Genomic DNA, 20,866 nt, shown 5'->3' with positions numbered 1-20,866 from the left:
ATGGAGGAGGGAGGAAGACAGCCTTGCCTCCGGTGAGTCAACTGGCAACAACACGGCAGAGCGGAACCAGATTGTGCCGATTGGAGACCCCACATCAACAAAAGTGGAGGGTCATCCTTCGTTCGCGTGTACATTATGCAAAGTGCATTGGTCATGCTCTAGTCGTGACTCTACTCCTCTACTCCCCCTCGCTCCGCCATATGATATGCGTATGCCTAGTGCTTATGCAACAGCGCTCTTCTTCTTACTCCCCTTCTTCCGCTTGACCTTGACGACCTTGACCGCCTCCTCGTTGGCCGGGACATCCGCACTGCTCGGCGAGGGGATCACAGGCGTGCCAGCCTCATTGTCCGCCGGCGGGGTGGCCGACGCGGTCTGCACCTCGACCTCGCGGGGCGGCAGGCCATCGTCGCCAAAAGTGTACTCTTCGAACCGGCCACTGCCTTCACGCGAGACGGCGGCAGGGGCGGTGAGGTCGATCGCGGCCAGACCCGAGAGTGGACGAGCCTCCTGTTTAGGCAGGGGAGTCGCACCCTCCGGCATCTCACCGGCACGGTCAAACTCTGGTGGTGGGGCGGCCTTCTTCTTCTTGGACTTGATCTTTGTCGGTGCGGGGGCCTCTGCCGCAGCCATCTCTGCGTCGTCAAGCCGCACGATGGGGATATTGTCCACGTCGTCGTCAACCTCGTTCTTGTCAAAGAGGTAGTACGGGTCGTTCTTGAGCTTATCCCTGCGCGCCGCCTTGCGCTGATTTCTGTCAGCTGACTTGCTCGAACTTGATACAACTCACCTTGGCCTTCTCCGCCTTCTCCTCGGCAGTCAACTCGCCCTCAACCTTTTTGCCCTTGCCTTTACTCTTCTTGCCCTTCCTCTCGCGATCCTGCTCACGGAGGACACGGCGCAACTCGTCCATACCCGCACCGCCACCTTCCCCGAGGTGAACCTCGCCACGCTCCTCCTCGCTCTCAGAGTCGTCGAGGTCAATGTCTGCGCTAAAGCCCGCGTTGGGGACAATGTCGTGGTCCAGGTTCAGACCCTCGGGAATACGCACAGCCGACTGGGCCATGTACGCGACCGAGTTGAGTTCGTGCGAGGTGAACAGGGGCTGGAAGAGGAACAGGGATTTGGGGTAAGGAGGCTCTGCCGAGTCGTCGTCATTAGACTCCTCAAACCCGCCCTCGACGCCCGGGATGGACTCGATAGGCTTGGAAACCTTGGGAGGGACATGGTTTGTGAGGTCGGCGTTGACGAATGCGAGCAGCTGCGTGATCTCGAACGCGCGCTCCTGCACCTCGATAAGCGGGAAGGCGAGGAAGGGTTCGAGGCCGGAACGTATGCTAGCCACGAGGTTTTTGCACTCGGTGTGCAGGTCAGCAGACCAGCGGCTTGAGATGGACGCGGCGTAGAAACCGAACATCTTGGCCACGGACTGGACCGAGAGGGAAATGACATTGCCGCCCGCCAGCGGGAGCGAATGCGAGAGGACGTTTGAGATGGCGCTGAGCGGCGAACCGATGTCACTGCAGGGTTAGCGTTACCAGCGACAAAACACCCTACCTTGCGTATTCTCCGCAGATCCATACAGCAGCTTCGAGCAGTCCGTCCTCGCCTGTCTTGTCCCTCGCGCGCTCACGCAGATTGTCGTCGCCGAGCACCTTTTCAAGCACCCGCACAGCGTAGGGCCTCACGCTTTTGACGCGGCCCACAATGTCGAGGAGCATGTCGCGGATCTGGCTACCAACATCCACGTTGGACACGTACGCGACGTCGATGAGGACAGACACGACCCATTCAAAGTCGGTGACGTTGACGTAGGTGTCGTGGCCCACAATGTCGAGGAGGCGCTGGGACAAGAGCAAACGGTACGAGGGAGAGGACGAGATGCTCTGTGCGGTGACTGTAACGTCGCTGGCTTTGCCAACACTCTGCTGGCCCGCCACGGCCGCGAGTGAAGACATGGCCGAGGGAAGGGGTGGCGACTCGTCCTCGGGCGGGGCGAGGTGTGCAAGAAGCTGGTCAACAATGTGCTGGAGGTTGTCGCGATCGACCTGCGTCATGTCAGCTTATGGTCGTTCATTACGAAAGCTCACCATCGCAGTGATGAGTTCCAGTGCGCGCATGCGAATGGACAGATCCGCGTCGTCGAGACTCTGCAGGATCTCGTCCTGGTACTCGGCCACCATGTGTGGGTGTGTCGGGGTGATTTTGACCATTGCGAGAAGAGCAATGTAGCGCACTGTTTCGTCAGCTACACAGTCGGGTTGCTAGCAGCTTACGGTTCTGGTCGCCGCCCTCGTCGCGCAAGTATCCACCGAGCTTCTCCACGCACACCCTCGCGAGTGCCTCGCCCTCGGGGCGGTCGGGGTCGAGCATTCCGCCGACGATACAAGTGCGCACGCACTCGTACAGCAACGATATGGCAGACGTGGACGAGATGAGGCTCGTGAGGGGCGGGAGGAGCTTGCGGACAAGTCGGGGCTCGAGGGGGGTGAGGATGGCAAACTGGGCAAGGTCAGCTTGGCTTCCGTAGGACGCTGTTAGCTGCTTACAAGCTTGACGACCTTGATGAGCATCCAGTTGTTACTGCTGCCGGTAAGAATCGCAAACAGCTCGGGCGCGAGCGGCAAGTAGTTCTTGCCGCCTTGTCTCCGTGCCAGTTCCATGACCACGCCGACGGTGGCGCCGACGACGCTCTGGTCGTCGTCCAGCAGCCGCTCCCTCAGGCGCGGGAATCCCTCCCTCAGCCCGTCGGGATAGGCCTCCCAGGCAGGCAAGAGACACAGGACTGCGCGTTTCCGGACCCGCGCGCTCGAATGGGTCAGGAGCAGCAGCAGGTCGCCGTGGAAGGTGTGTGCCAGCGACGGGGTGAGCGACAGGAGGTGCGGGAGAGCGCTGAGGGCCAGTGGGGGGATGGGTAGGTGTGGCGAGAGCAGGTCCTTCTTGATACCGTTGACAGTGAGCACGACTTCTTCAGTGTCGCCTGAGAATGCCATGGGAGCAGCTAGGTAGCCGAGTTCTGGACAAGTCAGCACGCGCGCCGGTGGCCACCGGGATTGCAGCTAGATGGTGGACGTAGTAGCTTCTAAGGGGTGTGCCACTCACGCTTGATATGAAACCGCGCCGAGCTCATAGTCTCGACAACATGGAACGCAAACCCAGCAGGCGGCGCAATGGGGTAGAGCATCATGAGCTGTGGTGTCAGCTAAACTCCAGCAAACACGGACCAGCTGACCCTTCCAAGGACGCCGCACCCGAGAGCTCGCTGCTGCACCAACCACGGGGACAGCAGCACGCCCAGGCGGTCCCCCTCCAACGTCGCGAGCACACTCACATAGCACATTTTCAGAACGGCCTCAGCCTTCAACGCCATGTCCTTGCCCTTGAGCTCGTCGCGGATCTCGCCCATGGCCTCGTTGAGGAACGCGTCCTCCTGCGCGCGGGACGAGGCCTTGTGCGCGCGGAGACCGCGGATGAGGTCCTGCAGCGTGCGCTCAAACATGGCGGGGGGCGACGCGCTGGCAGCGGAGTAGGTGGTGGGAGAGTGAGAGTAGGTAAAGGGTGTGTGTGAGATGCCGAAAGTCGGGTCGGTCCCCAAGTCACTTGGCTGTACGCTGTACGCTGCACGCTGTCCCGCCGCAGCTCACCAGCCAGCGGCCGGCGGTGACGCTCATCGCCGATCGGCGTGAATTGACACGACATTCAGGGGTCTTGCTATCACCGCCTCACACCACCCGTCTTCACCACTTGGCGACTTGCGCTCTCCTTTGCATGCCGCAACATGTATCGACGCCCGCTCGCTGCTCGGAGACTCGTGCATATCGTCATGTCTAATTTCACAAGCTACAAAAGCTAGTACTGCGGTCCGGAGATCGGGACATCGGGTCTACCTACTTGCCCTCAAACTGCTGCGCCATCTTGCTCACGCTCCCGCTCTTGACGTGGCTGGCAGACGGGCGGGGACCGCGCGCGCCGCGGGGACCACGCAGGCGCGACGTCTCCTGCGACCCGCTGCGCTTGAGGCCGGCGGCAGTGGTGAGGGCGTCGTCGCCGCCTGCAGCGGCCGCGGCGAGTGCGGGCAGGGTGGCGGAGGGCGTCTCGGAGGGCGGCTCGAATGCGGGCTCGTCGTCGTCAGAGTCTGCGGCGCCGTCATCCACGGGCGCCTTGGCGGGGCTGATGGGCGAAGCAGCCCTTGGGGTCGACTCGGTGGGACTCTGAGGAGGAGAGACAAACTTTGGAGGGCCGTCCGAGAGGGTCACGCCAGCCGGGGCGGGGCCGTCCGTGAGGGTGACGCCGGTGTGGATGGCAGGCGGGGCCTGGGGGATGGACTCGGGACGCGGCGCGGTGGCGCGCACCTGCTCGGTAAGGAGCTCCTGGGGGTTGAGGGAGGCGCCCGACTGGTCCAGCCTGCTGCGGGAGATGCGCTGGTCGACAAGGGCAGTACGCTTGCGGTGGGGCATGGGACGGTCGACCTGGACCTTCTTCTTCTCAAGGAGGGCCGGGAAGACCTGGTCGTAGTGCTCGATAAGGTCGGCGAGGAACAGGCCAGGGGTGCGGTCCTGGATCGTGAGCTCGGTCTCGTACTGGGGACGCAGGAGGCAGCGACCGGTGGAGAGGGAAAGCTTGGTAACGTAGACGTTGTCGTCCTCAGTCTCAGACTTTGTGGACGCAATGAGGTCCTTAAAGTGCTTGATAAGCGCGTTGAGGCTGAACAGCTGGCAGGCAGGGAGACGCTCAATGACAGAGGTAACGGCCGACGTCATGTCGCGCTCCTGGTCGGCGCCGATGGACGGGTAAATAGCCTTGGCGTCCTCCCAGCCCTCCCATCCGAGAACGGGAGGGTTGAGCTCGAGGTACCAGAGCTTGACCGTGCCGGCGACAATGGGGGGGTTGAACTTTTTGGCCGCCTCGACAATGGCCTCGATAGTCATGTGCGGGTCGTTGATGACCTTGCGCAGCTGGTGAGTTTCCGACAGGGGCACCTCGTACAGCCACGACTTGCGGCGCTCTTCGGTGGCAATGTCGGCGTCTATTTCGGTTGAGGCCTGGAGGAGCGCCGCGAGGACATCCGGGATGGCGTCCTTGGGCCTCTGGGGCTGGGTGACGAGGGCCCTCCACGCGGTGTCTCCGGCCCAACGACGCAGGTCGATACCAAAGTTGACGCTGGGGACCTCGGACTCGACCGACTCGAAGATGTGCGGACGGGGCCGGAAGGGACCCGTGCGGCTGCCCTCGATGAGTGCCTTGAGATCGGCGTCCGGGTTGAACGCCTCCACAGCGAGGGCGGTGCCCTCCTGGAGGTCGGCGATGCGCTTGGGGAGCTTGGCGAGGGTCTCCTCGTAGTGCTTGAGCACAGTGCGGACGACACTGAGACGTTCGCGCTCCCACTTTTCCCAGATACGGAGGCCGCGCTCGATGCGCTGCTCCATGTCCAGACGGCTCTCCTCGCTCGAAGCGACGCTGGCGTGGTAGGCCTCGTTGGCCCTGTTGGCGTCACGGCGGAGACGAATGTACATGGGCTCGTCCGAGGGACCCAGCGACGCGGGGATGTACGAACGGAGCATGGAGGTGTAGTGCGAGGTGGTGTTGGCGCTGATGGGCGACGAGATGTGCGAGCCAATGTTCATCTCCTTGAACGAGTTCTGGAGCGTGCTGAGGGACATGGCCTCGCTGGGGATGACCTTGAGGACGTAAAAGGTGTCGTCGGACGGCTCAAAGCCACGGCCGACACCGATGCGGCTCAGGTGGCCGGTACGGTGCAGCTCGGTGGCGGCGTCGATGCAACGGTCCCACTCGCTGCCAAACGCCTCGACGTTCTTGCGCAGCCACTCGACAACCTCGATACCAGAAAACGTCTTTTGATAAACGCCAATGATGGTGTTGCGCTCGCGGCTGGCAAGAACGGCACGCGTGTTGAGCTCGCCCTGGAGAGGGAAACCGAGCGCGGCGTGGGTCTCGAGGTACTGGTCAAACCGGGTCAAAAGGTCCTTGAACGCCTGGGCGGACAGCGAGATGCCCGAGAAGAGCACGACCTGCTCGGGCGCATTCTTGGGAGGCAAAAGACCGTCCTTGCCTGGAACGGGGGGAGCGTCCATGGTAGGCAGGCCGTGGGGGTCCTCTGGGGGGATGAACGCGTCTTCCTGCGTTGGGGACGAGGGCGAGTCGGCAGCGCCATTGTTCTGCTGGGCCGCACCCTGGGTGATGGTCTGCAGACGCGGGGGCTGCGGCTTGGACGACTGCTTGGTGGGCGACAGAGGCTCCGAGGGAGGGCTCCTGAGGCTGGCAGCGTCAACGGACGACGAACGCGAGTGTGCGCTGGCAAGGCGCAGCTTCTCGCTGATCCGGTCTGCGACAGTGCCCGAGCGCTTGAGGGTGGCGTGCTTTGGCGGCGGCGACTGGGTGTACGAGTCTGGAGCACCGGCGCCAGTGGAGAACTTTGCACTGGAGGAGGTCAGCTCATGTTGCGATCCGGGCAAGACCCAGCTGGCGGCTCACTCGTCCTCGCTGTCGTCGGCCAGACGGCTTTTGTGCTGGTATGTCTGCCGGGCCTGGGCGTCGTGTTAGTGTTCGGTCGTGAGTGTGTAATGTATGAGGTACTCCAGACCCCTCCATTGTGGCTTGCACAACATAGGATCCCCTCCCCCTCACAACCCAGGACACTTGTGTCAAACTCACCCCCATGAGGCGGTGCACCTCCTTCTCCCATGACCCCACGACGCCGCCACGGCCCAGCAGGTCATCACGGGCGGCGGCGATGCGGTCCTCGTGTCGCTGTCGCCAGCCGTTGAATGGCAGGAGGACGTGCTCCTCGAGCTCGAGCGCGAGGGCGCGGTACGCCTCGCCGCGCGCGCTGCTAGCGGCGCGCAGCGACAAGAGGGTGTGTTGCAGCGAGCTGGTGGACGCGCGGTTGGCGCCCAGGGGCGGCTCGAGGAGCGAGACGGCCAGGCCGTGGTTGGCCCTCGCTTGGGACTGGACAATGTCAGCAGCTTGTTGCGATCAAGGTTGGCAAGTCCACATTGCGCAGGTGCTAGGCGAGCTGGCTGCGCAGCCGCGCAAAGGACACGAGTGTACTCGCCTCGATGAACGCCGAGATGTCCTTGTTGTCAATCACGCCCTGTGTGTACTGTCAGCGACGGGAGTCTGGCGGGAGACAAGGCCTGTTCCCCCGGGGGGGATGTGGACTGACGGCTTCAAGCTGGCGGAAGAGGACGTCGAGGCCGGTTCGGTAGTCTGGTGTCCAGAACGACGAGTAGAAGGACGGTGGCAGGGTGACGGGCGCCATGGTGACTGGGGGGATGAGCTCCTGGCTCTTGGTGGAGGGAGAGACAGAGAGACAGAAGAGATGTGTATAGATGTGGAGAGGAGGAGGAGATGTGTGGGATGTGGTGGGATGATGAGAGTCGTCGTCCGTGGTTGTCGTGGGACTGGAGTGGTTGTCGTGTCGGAAGCCTAGAGAGAGCCCAGACAGCCGTCCGTCGCAGCCTGGCTGCTGGGCGCGTGCGGGCTGGCGCGCGCGCGATGACGGCGTGCGGGGTAAAAGGGCCCACCCGTCGGCACGGGAGCAGTCGCACCCCTGGCGCCTCATTCCAACCCTCGTCGCGCGCGCGTGCACAGCAATGTCCAGCCAAATGCCAAATGCACCACACCCACGTCTTCTACAACGCAGCCCCCGCACACCTGCAAAGAGACAGGCCGGGTACTACGGGATATAATGCTGCCTAGCTGCCTACCGCAGAACCGCCCCAGGCCACACAGGCCACAGCCTCGTGCCTATCTACCTACTCTGCACAAGATCTCCATCGGATCTCTAGAGCCCCTCCTGCTCCTGCTCCCCTCTCCCTCATCCCTCCTCCTCCTCCTACGCGCCGTATCGGTACCACCTGTCCCGCGTGTCCACCGCCTCGCGCCGGACAGAACGGAGCGGGTCGTCGAGCGAGTCGGCCAGCTCGCGGATCACCGTCGCCTTGACAGGGTGCAGCGTCTCGTACCGGATCGCATCAGGGAACACGCCCAGAGCCGCCAATGCGGTACACCGCACACGCTAGTAGTTGTCAGCTATCTGTATCTCTCTGTGGAACACTGCAAATGGCATAACAGACGGGGCGGCGGCGGGGGCGTCTGAAGAGGGAAAGAGGAAAGAGACGCCGAAACTTCGGCTGCTTCTGGCCTTCTTGGCTTCTGGCTTCCGAGCTTCCGACTGGTGTTCGGTTTTTTCTCTTTTCCCGGTCATCTCGTCTGGGGGTACTCACTCCATTGGTCTCGACGCCAGGCAGGCGGCGCGCAGAACGCAGCACACCCTCCACCATCGTCACGGCGTGCTCGTGCAGCAGCTTGTCAGTCGCTGTCGACGTGTTGGCCGTCTCGACAATCGACGTGAGCGCAGTGATCACGTTGGCGCGCTGGGCGGCGTTGGAGAGGGACAAAGAGCGGAGGAGGAGAGGGAGGATCTTTGGAGTGTCAGCTGAGTGGGACGCAGCGATAGCTGTTAGCTCACTGTCGGCAGGTCGGAGAGGAACAGCGAACTGGGGACCAAAGGCAGGAGACTGGCAAACGCCACCAGGTAGACATCACGGCCCTTGCCCTCTGTATCCTTGTCGCCCTCGATCAGCTTGGGCAGGAGGAAGTTCCAGAGCTTTTGCGCATGCAGCAACTGTTGGGTCAGCAGTCATGTAGAGCTCACTGTGACCCACCTTGGTCGTGAGGTGCGCGCCACGGCCCTTGCCCTTGCCCTTGCCTCCGCTCTCTGCGAGCACACCAAAGTCGCACGCTGCCTCCTGCACGAACGCGGGGTCGAGGTTGCTCAGGCTGAGAATCTCGACAATGCGCTGGATAGACGAGTACGCAAGGTCGTTACGGAGGAGCGCAAGTGCCTTTGTAATCTGTATTTTTGTCAGCTCCCAGTTGGTCCGCATCGGTTTCAGCTCACGTGAAGGTACACAAGCAGGCCGCGGCGACGGAGCTCAAACGGCTGCGTCGTGTCCTGGATGTCCGTCATCCAGATCCTTTCGAGCAGGGGCTCCAGATGACCGCCAAACTCAGACACGCGCTTGTTCACAAGGGCAGTGATGAGGTCCAGCATGAGGCGCAGCTGGAAATCATCGCGGGCGACACGGACCGCCCAGTGCACCTTGGTAGCAAGGAAGTCGGAGATGGACGGCACCTCGATCGGGGTGTCGGCCTTCAAACCGCGGATAATGGCCGAGTACAGAGCCACGAGGTCCTGCTCGGCCGAGGTGGCGTTGCCACGGAGGGGAGAGCCAGCAGTGGGCGGGACGGAGGTCTGGTCGTACACAATGGCCGAGAGGTTGCCCTCCTCAAATGCCGAGACCATCGACTGGACGACGGGAGCCTGCTTCCTGCGGGGTTAGCGATAGGAGGAAGGGGATAACCCACGCTGCGCTCAGCTCAAAGAACAATGTCTCGCCAATTGCCGCCGCAATGGTGATGAGACGGCGGTCACGGAACAGGGGCACAACCTTGTCCACGCGCGGCAGAGCGGCAGAAACGACCATGCCGAACAGGCGAGGAGCCACCTGGGAGTAGTACTTGGGCAGGTCGACGTGCTTGGCCTCGAGCTTAATGCTGATAACCGTCTGGAGGGTGTTCAAGAGGTCCCAAGCGTATGCGACGGTGCACTCGCGCCTGCTGGCGCCAGTGGCGGCGTCCTCTTCGATGGGCGTGGCAGAGCTGAGGAGGTCGAGCCTGGTGGTGATGCGAACCACCAGCGTCTCGAACAGCGCAGGCATAGTGCAGAGGTCGGTGAGTGCCGAGAGAATACGGCGGTAGGCGTCGCGACCATCCACATCGCTCTCCTCCGGCGCAGTCTCTGGGAGGGTGTGGAAGAGGACAGGAAGGGTGACGCCCTCGACAACGTCGGCGTGGACACCGGCAATGGTCTTGAGACCATGCATGACAGCAGGACTGGATTGTTAGCTAAAGGAGCGGTTTGCATAAGCTTACCGAACGTCGGGGTCCTTCTCGTTGATCAACAAGTCGTCCATGCCCTGCACAACCTCCTCGACCTCGCGCTTGGTCCAGAAACCGGGGATCTCAGCGAGCGCTACACTGCCCCTGACAGCCGACACCTTCAGGTCACGGGTGCGCAGGCCCTCGCGCATGACGTCCAGGAGGTTCTCGCGGTACGGCTCCAGGCTGCGCTCCTGCTCTTGCCTGCGGGTCGCGCCGGGAACAGCGTACACTGAGCGAGCGGCCATGAGCAGAATGGTGACATAGCTGATAATGTTCTCGCGGTGGGAGGGAAGTTTTGGAACGTTGAACTGGCGGAAGAGCTGGGGGAGGGCCTGTGAGAGGGCGAAGGGTCCAGTAGACGCTGAAGAGTTAGTGGGAGGCCAACAAAATAACTCACGAGAAGCGCGAACCAACGCAGCGAGGCACTTGGACGAGCCCATCGAGTGATTCTTCTCCGGCTCGTTCATGTTCTCAAGGCACTGCTTGATAATGAGTTGCGCGAGACCGGAGGGCCCATCGTTGGTCGTGGGATAGAGGGTGCGAATGAGGGACTCCAGAGCAGCAAGAGCCGCAGCCTCAACGGACGAGTCGGACGTGTATAGAATCTGAGGGTTAGCCAGGCAGAGAATGGTCAACCCACCTCAGTCTTGAGGCAGTCCCACAGCTCCTCGCCACGTTCGGCCACTGCTGGAGCGCCGTACGCAGGGAAGCACGCCGCCATGGTGAGGAGGAGGTCTTTCTGAATGGGTCAGTCCGTGTTTCACGCGGGTGGAACCCACCATGGCCGGACCCGACGAAGTGGCGTACTTCTCGAGGAAGAGGGGGAGAGCCATCTTGGCAAAGTGAGAAGACGCGCTCATAGCCGCGCGAAGAGCGACCTTGAGGTCCTCAGCGGTAATGCCGTAGGGGTCGTTGGGAGGCGGGCGGAACGAGATGGGAAAGTAACAGAACGTGACGTCGAACATGTCCTGCAGGTGTCAGTTGATGAGCAGTGAAAGTCGCAACTCACCTCGATCTGGGACTCGACATCAAAGTCGATCAAGATGACCTTGTCAAGCTGGAAGAGAAGCAGGAGGTTACGTGGGTCCTTCTCGCCATCCACCATCTTCGAGTAGCTCGAAATGAACTCGGGTCCCATGTCCTTGAACGCTAATGTCAGGTTGGCCTACGGGCACTGAAGCTCACCCTCGCGGTGCTTGTCCAAGAACGAGTCGAAGAGCTGGTACACCTGGTGCCGCACCGACTGGGCGTACGCCTTCATGTTGACGTTCTCGACAATCCTGTGGGTCAGCTAATGAGTACAGCATCCAGCTGAACATACTGGCGATACACCTCCACTGCGGTATCGTCGTCAAAGGTCGTTGCCGAGAGCTTGGACAGGACGAGCAGGGCCGAGAGGGAGGGAGAGAGCGAGTCAAAGTCGTCCAGCTTGGCGAGGAAGAAGTTGGTCAAGGTACGCGCTGCCTGTTAGCTTTGGAGCTCGGTGACAATGACACCTACCAGCGGGACGATTGATCTTCGACTTGTCGATAGAGGTCACAGTGTTCGAGAGGTAAGTCAAGCCTGCCGGGACGTTAGCGTTGTTGGTACGTTTGATACCTCACCGTTTACACGCGTTTTCTCCTCGGGAGCAGTGAGGAACGGCCCAAGGGCCTGCACAACAGCGATGAGCGTCGTCTCGCCATTGTTAACGCCTGACAGTCAGCCCAAGGTTCTGTGTGCTGCGTCAGCGGCCAGTCGCGGGGACGTACTCTTGATGAGCTCGGGGGACGGGTTCAGCTCTGAGGAGGTCACCTGCGTCTTGACGACGCGCTCGACGTCCATTGCTGAGAGTGTCGAGGGGGGAGGAGGGGGGAGGGAGGAATGAAGGTGGAGGTTGGATGAGGTGGGTCGTTGAAAGGTGTGCACTGAAATCGCCGCCCAGTTGGGTCGAACCCCTTCGTGCCTGGCTTGGGTGGGTGAGTCGTCGGCCGGCAAGGAAGGCCGTCCAAACGGTGCATGACGGTCGTGATCGTGGGTTTCTGTCTGCTGGAGGCTTATTGTATGCATACATACACCATGTTTTGGAGACAGACAGCTGCACTGAGCACACCTGCATAGAAAGACCCATGTGCATAACTGGCTCTTGTGTCCTTCTTTGCACCCTTATCAGGGTCCTGCTGGCCACGGCCCAATGGGCACTCCCGGCAGGACGGAGACTGAGATCTTGTCTGTGACCACTGGCCACTGGCGCCACTGGTGACATCTGCGTGTGGTCGTGTGAGCAACTTTCATTCCGAGTACGCGAGGACGCGCTGTACTGAGCGGTCGGTGCTGCATAGGTTCCCCAAAAGGACACCCAGGATGGTATCGAGTCAGGCTTGTGGTCCACTACGTGCGTGTCGAGCAGCAGCCGGATGTCAACGACGCTCACCGACCACGTTCCTCTTGTCACTCTTCGTGCCAGGTGTTTCTCGCAAGCGAAGAAGTTGGGTATCCTGTGGCCTTAACGAGCGGGTGCCAGGATGCCACGGTCGATGCTGTACCTCTTAGGGTGGGCGTCCTGTCCGGTGGTGTACCGGTGTACGGTGTGCCCGTCCACATGTTCAAGGCTACCTGAGACTGTATGTCCAGGATTAGACCCACAGGCCAGTTGGCGGCATTCTTCCTATCGTTCTCGTCGCAGTCAGAGAAGCTGGTCCACGATGCACGATAAGCCAAACGGATCTGAGCCAGAACAACCAGGCCTTGGATACTGTTTCAGTTGCGTCTTCTAGTCGTTGGATCATTAGAAACAGAGGGGGTGACTGGAATGAATACGAAGACGCCGACGCGCTCTGGGTGTGCTGGGTGGGGACCGTACTGTAGGCTGTAAAATGGTGTCAGGGCTGGGAATGACACCCTCGCGCGCCACTGATGACGAACAAGAGCAACATTGGGTGTGGTCGACCCGTCGACCCGACACGAAAGCACAGCCAAGCTGCTTTTGGCTTTATGCAGTGGAGAGAGTGTGACTGACGCATGACGACGCTGTGGGTGTCCCAAGCGAGTGGGCCATCACGGCATAAGAAAAGGGTTCTTGAATACAAAAGGCTAATTAAGACGTGGACGAAAGAAGAAGAGAACCCCACCCGGGAGCCGTGCCTCTCTCTCTCCCAGGTCACAGTCCCAAAAGGCGACGCCACCGCCTCTCTGCGTTCGCAAAACGCGTCCAGACGAGCCGGGCCTGCGCGGACACTTTCGCGCATTGGGGAGGGTGTGCAACTCGTCGTCTTTGCTCTTTCACCTCGCACGCGCAGCGTTATCGTCGCAGTACACTGCCCCCCCTTCTCGCCTCAACCTCCTCATCAACAACAACAACAACCACCCACCCTTGCATCGCCGCGCGCCGGCCCCTGCGTTCACCATGTTCAAGTCCAACAAGGCGCCGCTACTGCCGCCCTCCACAGACTATACAGGCACGCTGCGCGAGACGTCCTTTTACAAGTATGGCCACCTGCGCCAGCTGGGCATCACTGGCGAAATCACGTCGCTGGCCGTCGACCCCCTCCTCTCCCTCGTTGCTGTCGGCACTGGTGCTGGTCTTGTTCACGTCTTTGGCAACAACTCGTTCCAGTTCTCCCTCCCTGTGAGCGTCCCGCTGCCGGGCACGGGACGCAAGCCAGAGGCCATCAGCTATCTGGCGTTCCACCCGGGCCACAACCGTCTCGTGGCTATCGACAGCGGTAACATGCTGCACTCGTTCGCGCTCGCCGCCATCACCGACTCGTCCAACCCAAACGTGTCACCACCTCTTCCCACGCGCGAGGCCAACTTTATCATCTTTGGCACCGTTATGGCTATTGAGCAGCCCCTCCCTAGCTACACACACATGTTCATCAACATGAAGGACGGCGTCACCCTCGCCTGGGACTTGAGACAGCGCACCATCTCATCCTTCAACGTCCCCAACCTGTGGGCCATGCACGAGGAGCGTCTGGTGCGGTCTGGCGTGCCAGGCCGGAACAAGACTCTTGGCGGGTATGTCTTCCTATACACAATCACACGGAGGCGCAGCACTGACTCGGCACTCGCAGTCCCATGGCCACATGCTCAGCCATGAACCCACGCGACCTCAACTGCTACCTGATCGGCTACGAAGGTGGAGTCGTTGCATACGACTTCCAAAAGGGTGTTATTGCGAAATGCTTCGAGATGACGCTGCCCCCTGGTGCCCCCGGTGGCGGCTCATACCAGGACACTTCGGTACGCACGGCCATACCCCCTTCCGACGACGACACTGACCTTTACAGGCCCTGTGGACAGAACGCACACCCGCTGTCACGTCGATCGCGTGGCGTCCAGACGGTCTGGTGTTTGCAGTCGGACATGCGGACGGCTGCATCAGCTTCTGGGCGTATGCAGACCCGGACAAGCCATTGATGGTCCGTACCCTCACCCACGAGGACGTCAACATTATCGACGGCGAAAGCCTTATGGAGGCCGGCGTGCTCGACAACCAGATCCGCTCCACGACCGAGTTCGAGGGCATGCCTGTGCTCCCCGCGGCCATGGCAAACCGCGAGCCCATCTACAAGCTCGCGTGGGCCGGGTTCCCTGACCAAGCTGCGATCAAGACGATTGCCGCCCTGCCAGACGGTCCTCCCCTCACAAACGCGACTGCTGAATATGGCGAGCGTGGCGAAACTTTGCTCATCGTCCTTGGTGGCCAGAGTCCTGGTGAAAAGCCGGGTATCAACATGCTCCAGATGCCCGCCTACCAGCCGCCTGTGATCAATGCCAAGAACGCCCGCTCGGCAATCTCGGAGGGTCTCTCCCTCACAGACCGCTACGCGTACCGCGACTCGCTCTCGGCGACGGGTTCGTCAAACTACCCAACCAAAACTCCTCCGGAGGACTTTATCCTCTTGCCACGTAGCAGCCCTTACTTTGCCATGTCGTTTGACCCAATCGCCATCTTTGTGCTCCTTACCCCGGACAAGAAGCTGCCACACACAATGGCCATGGCTGAGCGCCAGCTCGAGGCCTACGCTTTCCCTCCTCCTCGCTCCAACGTTCCGCCACCTGTTCTTGGCCGCAAGAACATCCAGACGCCAGGCGAGGGAGAAACGCTCGTGGCGATGACACCCGCACCGCGTATGGGAGCAGCTCCGGTCGCCCAGCGCCAGGCCTCAGCAGCCTCGTGGAAGTTTCCCTGGAGCGCGTCCCCGCCGGCGGGCAGCAGCAGTGCCCCGTCGCTCCACTCCATTTCGCCGTCGCTGCAGCGCGACAGCCTGCGCCGCCGTTACCGTCTCCCTTCGTTGATCTGGTCCGGGGGTCTGTCGGTTTTGGGTACCCGCATTGTGCCCCTGCCCACGCCAACGTTCCAGCGCCTCATTGAACACACGCTCCACAACAACCAGGAAGCGAACCCTCGTATTCCTGTTCGTGGCGGCATGGCCGTGCCCGATCTTCAGTCCCACGGCGCGCCAGACCTCAAGGTTATCAAGATGGAAAACTACCGCATTCTCGCCACTTGGCACGCCGACTGCACTGTGCGCTTCTGGGACATTTCGCCGCACCTCCTCGTCCTGCCCACACCGCTGAGGTTCGAGTACCCCAACCCACTTCCCCACCTCACCATTTCCATTGGCGAGTGGCTGCGGCACCCGGACCTCTCGCACCTTCCCATTGCCAAGCAGTGGGCGACCGACCGCTCCCAGGTGCAGATTGCCAGTGTCTACCTGGCGCGCGAGAGTCTCGAGTGTGTTGTCACGTTTGTGTCTGGTGAAGTCATCGTCACCAAGTTTGCCCAGGCCAAGGCCGAGTCGGTGCACGAGGCCAACTCGGTGGCCGAGGAAGACGACGAGCGCGACCCGTCGTCACCACGAGCCGACTACTTCCCGCAGCAGCCGGCACAGGGCCACGATTGGTTTGAGGAGATCACCGAGATCGACCACCTTGCCAAGTACGCAACCGACGGGTTCAAGCCCGTGGCGGTGCTCACCGTGCGCCGTGGCGAGGTGGTCACCTGTGCGGTGTCTGATATTGGTGAGTTATGAAGTCGATGGCGGGTCCTTTACTAACTCTACAGGCTTCATTGCAGTGTCGTACGCCAACAACTCGCTCGCGGTCCTCGACATGCGCGGTCCCGACGTGATCCTCCGTGAGGGCTTCAACGAAGAGGGCAAGACTATGAAGCGCCGCAAGCGCAAGGGCAATGTGCAAAACTTCCCCAGTGAAAACTCACGTGCCGGCTCGTTGAAGTGGGTGATCTCGGGTATGGGCGGCGACCCCAACCCACGTCCCCGCCTGATCGTGTCGTACGACAAGGGAACGACCAAGATCTATGGCTTGCAGAACATCCTCGGCGAGTGGATGGTGGAGCAAAAGCCCCCCACGTTCTCTAACGAGTCGCTGGCCGACCCACTGGCCGTATTCGTCCTTGACCCCACGACCGGTAACGAGCTGTACGCCTCGCCCCAGGCGCTGGCCGACATGGTCGACCAGGGAGCCCCCAGTGAAGGCAAGTGGACCAAGGAAGCTCCACCGCACTGTCTGTGGATCGCGGCGTCCAAGCATGCCATCCGGTGCTCAATCAACTACAATGGTGAACGAGTGTCCAAGGTTGAGGCTCCTGAGCAGGAGGAGTTCAGCGACGTGCACTACATTACCCGTCACGGCAAGCGCGTCATTGTCGCCCTCACGACCACGGGCACAGCCCTATTCTACACTGCGCCGTTCCTCGAGTACATTACACGCATGGACCTGTTCTTTGGCGGCACCCCGCGGTCGATCGGCAAGCTGTCGTTTGACGACCGTTCGGGTGACTTTGTCGAGTACTGCGGACCACTGGACATTACCCTCCGCACGCTCTTCCATTTCCGCAAGCCCTTCCCGCCGCGTATCGACCCGTGCACGCTCAAGACGCCCGTTCCGGCGCAGCCGCAGCCCGTGAGCGCGGGATACTTTGGCTGGATGTGGGGCACGATCCTCACCGGCGCGGCGCTGGATGCGCTCGTCGCCGGTCCCACCCGGCCCGTTGCACCCAAGCCGCCGCCTGCTCCCCGCAAGCCCCTCATCACATGGGGCGCCGCGCCCGAAGAAGTCCGTCCCTCCACAGCCGCGACCAGCACAGTGGCGCCCAAGCGTACCGCGGTTCGCAAGGCCCGCGCGCCCACCGCCGACCATCGCGAGCGCCGAGACGTCTATTCCGAGACGACGGACGCGTTCCACCAGCGCGGCGACTACATTGACCGCATGGGCGAGAGCGTCAACAACATGGCCGAGAGTGCACAGGGGTATCTGAACGCGGCGAAGGATGCCGCCTTCAAGGAATCTGCAAAGGCGGGCGCGAGGGGCGTGTTCGCCAAAATGTTGTAGACTGAAGCAAAGCAGGGCGCGCGCGTAGAATCAAAAGAGAGAGAGACAGAGAGATTGTACTATACACGTGGAGGGCAGCTTGTATGGACAGTATATGCAGGCATGGATCATGGACCGTGAATCGTAATGGCAACGAGGACAAGTGCGCTCTCGATCTCTCGATGCGCGCAGCTCCGACCGCCACAACAGAGGTACAAACGCGCCAACGCGCCAACGGAATCGAACCCACGTGGCACGTAGCGGCATTATTTCGGCATTTTCAACGTGTGGCAAACCGTCCCTGTGCTTTTTGAACTCCCATCGTCTACCCCCTGGCTCTGCGAAGGAGTTCAACGAGGCCAGCGCGGACAGTCCTCTCGCTATACCAAAACCTCGTCAGACCACCTATCCCTCGGTCAACGACACCCCAGTGCGAACTCAAGCAACACCGCGACACACAGCGACAAGCACAGTTCACACCCACCCATCCCCAAAAGCGCGCACGCACCCCCATCCCCGCGCGCAACCCCCCACACCCTCCCCCCCAACTTTCCACACCATGTCTTGTACGTCGACTCTGGGCGCTCGCATCACTTTGTCGCCACCACTGACCAATCTCTCCAGTCTTCGCGCGCCTTGGCGACTCGGACTCGGAGTCTGAGTCGGACAACGAGTCCCTCGTCTCGGAGACCGAGCAGAAGCAGCCCAAGAAGTCGCTGGCGTCCAAGTTCCTGCGCGGCGACTCGGACTCGGACTCTGACGACGATGACTCGGACTCGGACTCGTCGGACGAGGAGGAGGAGATGACCGACTCGGACGACGACGGCCGTGGCAACATGGCCAACCAGTTCCTCAAGTCTGACAGCGAGGACGACTCGGACTCGGACGACGAGGAGGACAAGATCCGTGTTCTGTCGGCCAAGGACAAGCGGTAGGTACAAAGGAATCAAGGGTCTCTGGTGATGGGAACGCCGCGCGCCGCGCTGGACGAAAAGAAAAGTGTCTGCGGCACGCGTCCACGCGAGAGCAGCGGGGTTTCCATCGACAGCGACGCGAGACCATGCGGGCGGGTATGTGTGCTGACGTTTTGATAGCTTCGCCGAGATGGAGGCTGCCATCAACAGCATCCAGAACGCGACCAAGGCTGGCGGCGCCGCCAGCGACTGGGTTGCTGCCAACAACGAGCTCGAGAAGCTCCTCCGCTTCATCCAGCGTCACCTCACCTCGATGCTCTCCTCCCCCATCCCCCCTGCCGGCCACATCCCCCCCGCCTTCCTCCAGACCATCACTGAGCTTGACACTGCCGTCAACGAGACCATCAAGTCGGAGAAGTCGGCTGGCAAGAAGATGCCCGCCAACAAGGGCAAGGCCCTCAACGCCATGAAGCAGACTCTCAAGAAGAAGGTCAAGGAGTACGAGACTGTTGTTTCCCAGTACACCGCCGACCCCGAGGCGTACGCCAAGGCCTACGATGTTGCCGTCGCTCCCCCCAAGGTTGCCAAGGTCAAGACTGCTGCCGAGCGCGCCGCTGAGGGTGGCGAGGGTGCCGACGGCGCCGACTCCGAGTTCACCACCATTGGCCGTGGTGGTCGCCAGCTCCACCTCACCTCGGACGGTGTCTTCAAGACCCTGCGCGAGATCTTCGAGGCCCGTGGTCGCAAGAACACTGACCGTGCCGAGACCATCCGTATCCTGCAGAAGCTCCTCGAGGTTTCCGAGACCACCTACCAGAAGATCCGTGTTCTCCTTGCCCTCGTCCCTGCCCGCCTCGACTACTCGCAGAACCTTTCCTCGATCCCCCACGACTCGTGGGTCGCGTGCCTCGCCGAGTTCAACCAGCTCCTCGCCATCCTCCTCGCCGAGAAGGACTACATTGTCCAGGACAACGTTGAGGAGTACGACGACATGGTCGAGCGCACCCCCGAGACTGAGGGCGGCCGCGTCAAGGTTGCCGGCAACCTGATCTCGCTCCTCGAGAACCTCGACAACGAGTTTGCCAAGACTCTCCAGCACACTGACGCCCACGAGCGCGGTACCGAGTACATTGAGCGCCTCCGCGAGGAGACCCCCCTCTACGTCGCCATCACCAAGTCGCAGGTTCTCTTTGAGCGTGAGCAGTGGGCCGACCAGACTGCCCGTGCCGTCATGCGCCGTCTTGAGCACACCTACGCCAAGCCCGACTCTATTGTCGACCACATGGAGGCTGCCGTTACCAAGCAGCTCGGTGCCCTCACTTCGGCCATCACCCCCTTCGGTGTCCAGCGTGACGCTTCGGGCCTCATCCACCTCCTCTGTGTCCACATTTACCAGTCGGACGCTCCCCTGCTCCGTGCCCGTGCCGTGCTCGCCCACGTCTTCAACCACGCCATCCACGCCCGCTACCACCAGGCCCGTGACCTCCTCCTCATGTCGCATCTCCAGGACACCATCCAGCACGCCGACGTCGCCACCCAGATCATGTACAACCGTGCTGTTGTCCAGCTTGGTCTTGCCGCCTTCCGCCGTGGCTTTATCCACGAGTGCCAGACCATCCTTGCCGAGATCTTCCAGACTGGTCGCCAGAAGGAGCTCCTCGCCCAGGCCGTCCACCGCTACAACGTGCAGCTCTCGCCCGAGCAGGAGCTCATTGAGAAGCGCCGCCTCCTCCCCTTCCACATGCACCTCAACGTCGAGCTCCTCGAGGCCGCTTACCTCACCTCGTGCATGCTTGTTGAGATTCCCCTCCTTGCCTCGGTTGACACTGAGGAGCAGCGCCGCCGCATCGCCTCCAAGGGCTTCAAGCGCCTGTTGGACGGTGCCGAGAAGCAGGCGTTCATGGGTCCCCCCGAGAACACCAAGGACCACATCATGAAGGCTTCCAAGGCTCTCCAGGCTGGCGAGTGGGAGCAGGCCCGCGACCTCATCCTGTCCATCAAGATGTGGCAGCTGCTCGACAACGTCGAGGACATTCGCACCATGCTCGCCCGCAAGATCCAGGAGGAGGGTCTCCGCACTTACCTCTTCACCTTCTCGCCCCACTACGCCTCGCTCTCGCTTGGCCACCTCGCTGCCACCTTCTCGCTTCCCCAGCAGACCGTGACATCGATCATCTCGCGCATGATCTACACCGACGAGCTCGCCGCCTCGCTCGACCAGATTGACCAGGTCGTCGTCTTCCACCGCGTCGAGCAGACCGAGGTCCAGCGCCTCGCCCAGCAGCTCGCCGAGCGCGCCGTCCTGATGGTCGAGTCGAACGAGAAGGCCCTCGACGTCAAGCTCGGCCAGGGTCCCGGCACCGACCGCGCCACTGGCGGCCGTGATGGCGCCGCTGGCGGCGACGCCCGTCGCCAAGAGCGGAGAACCGGCGGTCGTGGTGCGTACCGCGGTCGCGGACGGGGAAGGACCGGGTTCAACTCGGGTCTCGGTAGCCAGCGCCGCGTGGCAGCGTAGACTGGGTCGTGTACGTAGAGTGCTCGTAGTGTAGATGGATGCACGATAGGATTGCTAGCGACAGGCCGAGGCCGAGCTGTGGATCAGAGCACGCCCGAGAAACACTTGACTATAACTAGCGGCACATTGTGAATTGAGCAGTAGTGCATCG

General features: G+C 61.7%; 5 protein-coding genes across 5 annotated transcripts; 2 read left to right on the top strand and 3 right to left on the bottom strand.

The window, feature by feature from the left end:
• Positions 1 to 222: 222 nt before the first annotated feature.
• On the bottom strand, positions 223 to 3,499 carry APL5 (AP-3 complex subunit delta; the record flags this gene model as incomplete). Its single annotated transcript, XM_028615934.1, has 8 exons — positions 223 to 747; positions 791 to 1,520; positions 1,558 to 2,048; positions 2,091 to 2,236; positions 2,277 to 2,502; positions 2,550 to 3,016; positions 3,103 to 3,190; positions 3,332 to 3,499. 8 exons carry the CDS (start codon positions 3,497 to 3,499, stop codon positions 223 to 225), a joined length of 2,841 nt encoding a protein of 946 aa, XP_028479791.1.
• A 388-nt stretch (positions 3,500 to 3,887) lies between these two features.
• Positions 3,888 to 7,279, bottom strand: EHS24_000093 (uncharacterized protein; the record flags this gene model as incomplete). Its single annotated transcript, XM_028615933.1, has 5 exons — positions 3,888 to 6,438; positions 6,493 to 6,545; positions 6,673 to 6,966; positions 7,061 to 7,111; positions 7,184 to 7,279. The coding sequence occupies 5 exons, from the start codon at positions 7,277 to 7,279 to the stop codon at positions 3,888 to 3,890; spliced, it is 3,045 nt and encodes a 1,014-aa protein (XP_028479790.1).
• A 576-nt stretch (positions 7,280 to 7,855) lies between these two features.
• On the bottom strand, positions 7,856 to 11,790 carry EHS24_000092 (uncharacterized protein; the record flags this gene model as incomplete). Its single annotated transcript, XM_028615932.1, has 16 exons — positions 7,856 to 8,038; positions 8,247 to 8,444; positions 8,492 to 8,647; positions 8,688 to 8,876; positions 8,924 to 9,353; positions 9,391 to 9,918; positions 9,958 to 10,327; positions 10,364 to 10,571; positions 10,607 to 10,705; positions 10,746 to 10,934; positions 10,976 to 11,115; positions 11,152 to 11,246; positions 11,288 to 11,426; positions 11,467 to 11,529; positions 11,571 to 11,660; positions 11,718 to 11,790. 16 exons carry the CDS (start codon positions 11,788 to 11,790, stop codon positions 7,856 to 7,858), a joined length of 3,150 nt encoding a protein of 1,049 aa, XP_028479789.1.
• Positions 11,791 to 13,351: 1,561 nt separating this feature from the next.
• EHS24_000091 (uncharacterized protein) lies at positions 13,352 to 17,307 on the top strand (the record flags this gene model as incomplete). Its single annotated transcript, XM_028615931.1, has 4 exons — positions 13,352 to 13,965; positions 14,022 to 14,190; positions 14,238 to 15,975; positions 16,019 to 17,307. 4 exons carry the CDS (start codon positions 13,352 to 13,354, stop codon positions 17,305 to 17,307), a joined length of 3,810 nt encoding a protein of 1,269 aa, XP_028479788.1.
• Positions 17,308 to 17,845: 538 nt separating this feature from the next.
• Positions 17,846 to 20,715, top strand: NIP1 (Translation initiation factor 3 subunit c; the record flags this gene model as incomplete). Its single annotated transcript, XM_028615930.1, has 3 exons — positions 17,846 to 17,852; positions 17,911 to 18,217; positions 18,381 to 20,715. 3 exons carry the CDS (start codon positions 17,846 to 17,848, stop codon positions 20,713 to 20,715), a joined length of 2,649 nt encoding a protein of 882 aa, XP_028479787.1.
• Positions 20,716 to 20,866: the final 151 nt, after the last annotated feature.

Source organism: Apiotrichum porosum, assembly GCF_003942205.1.
Source record: "Apiotrichum porosum strain DSM 27194 chromosome Unknown scaffold_1, whole genome shotgun sequence".
NCBI classification, from domain to species: domain Eukaryota; kingdom Fungi; phylum Basidiomycota; class Tremellomycetes; order Trichosporonales; family Trichosporonaceae; genus Apiotrichum; species Apiotrichum porosum.
The sequence above is the reverse complement of the archived record's forward strand: the minus strand, read 5'-3'. Positions and strand labels throughout refer to the sequence as shown.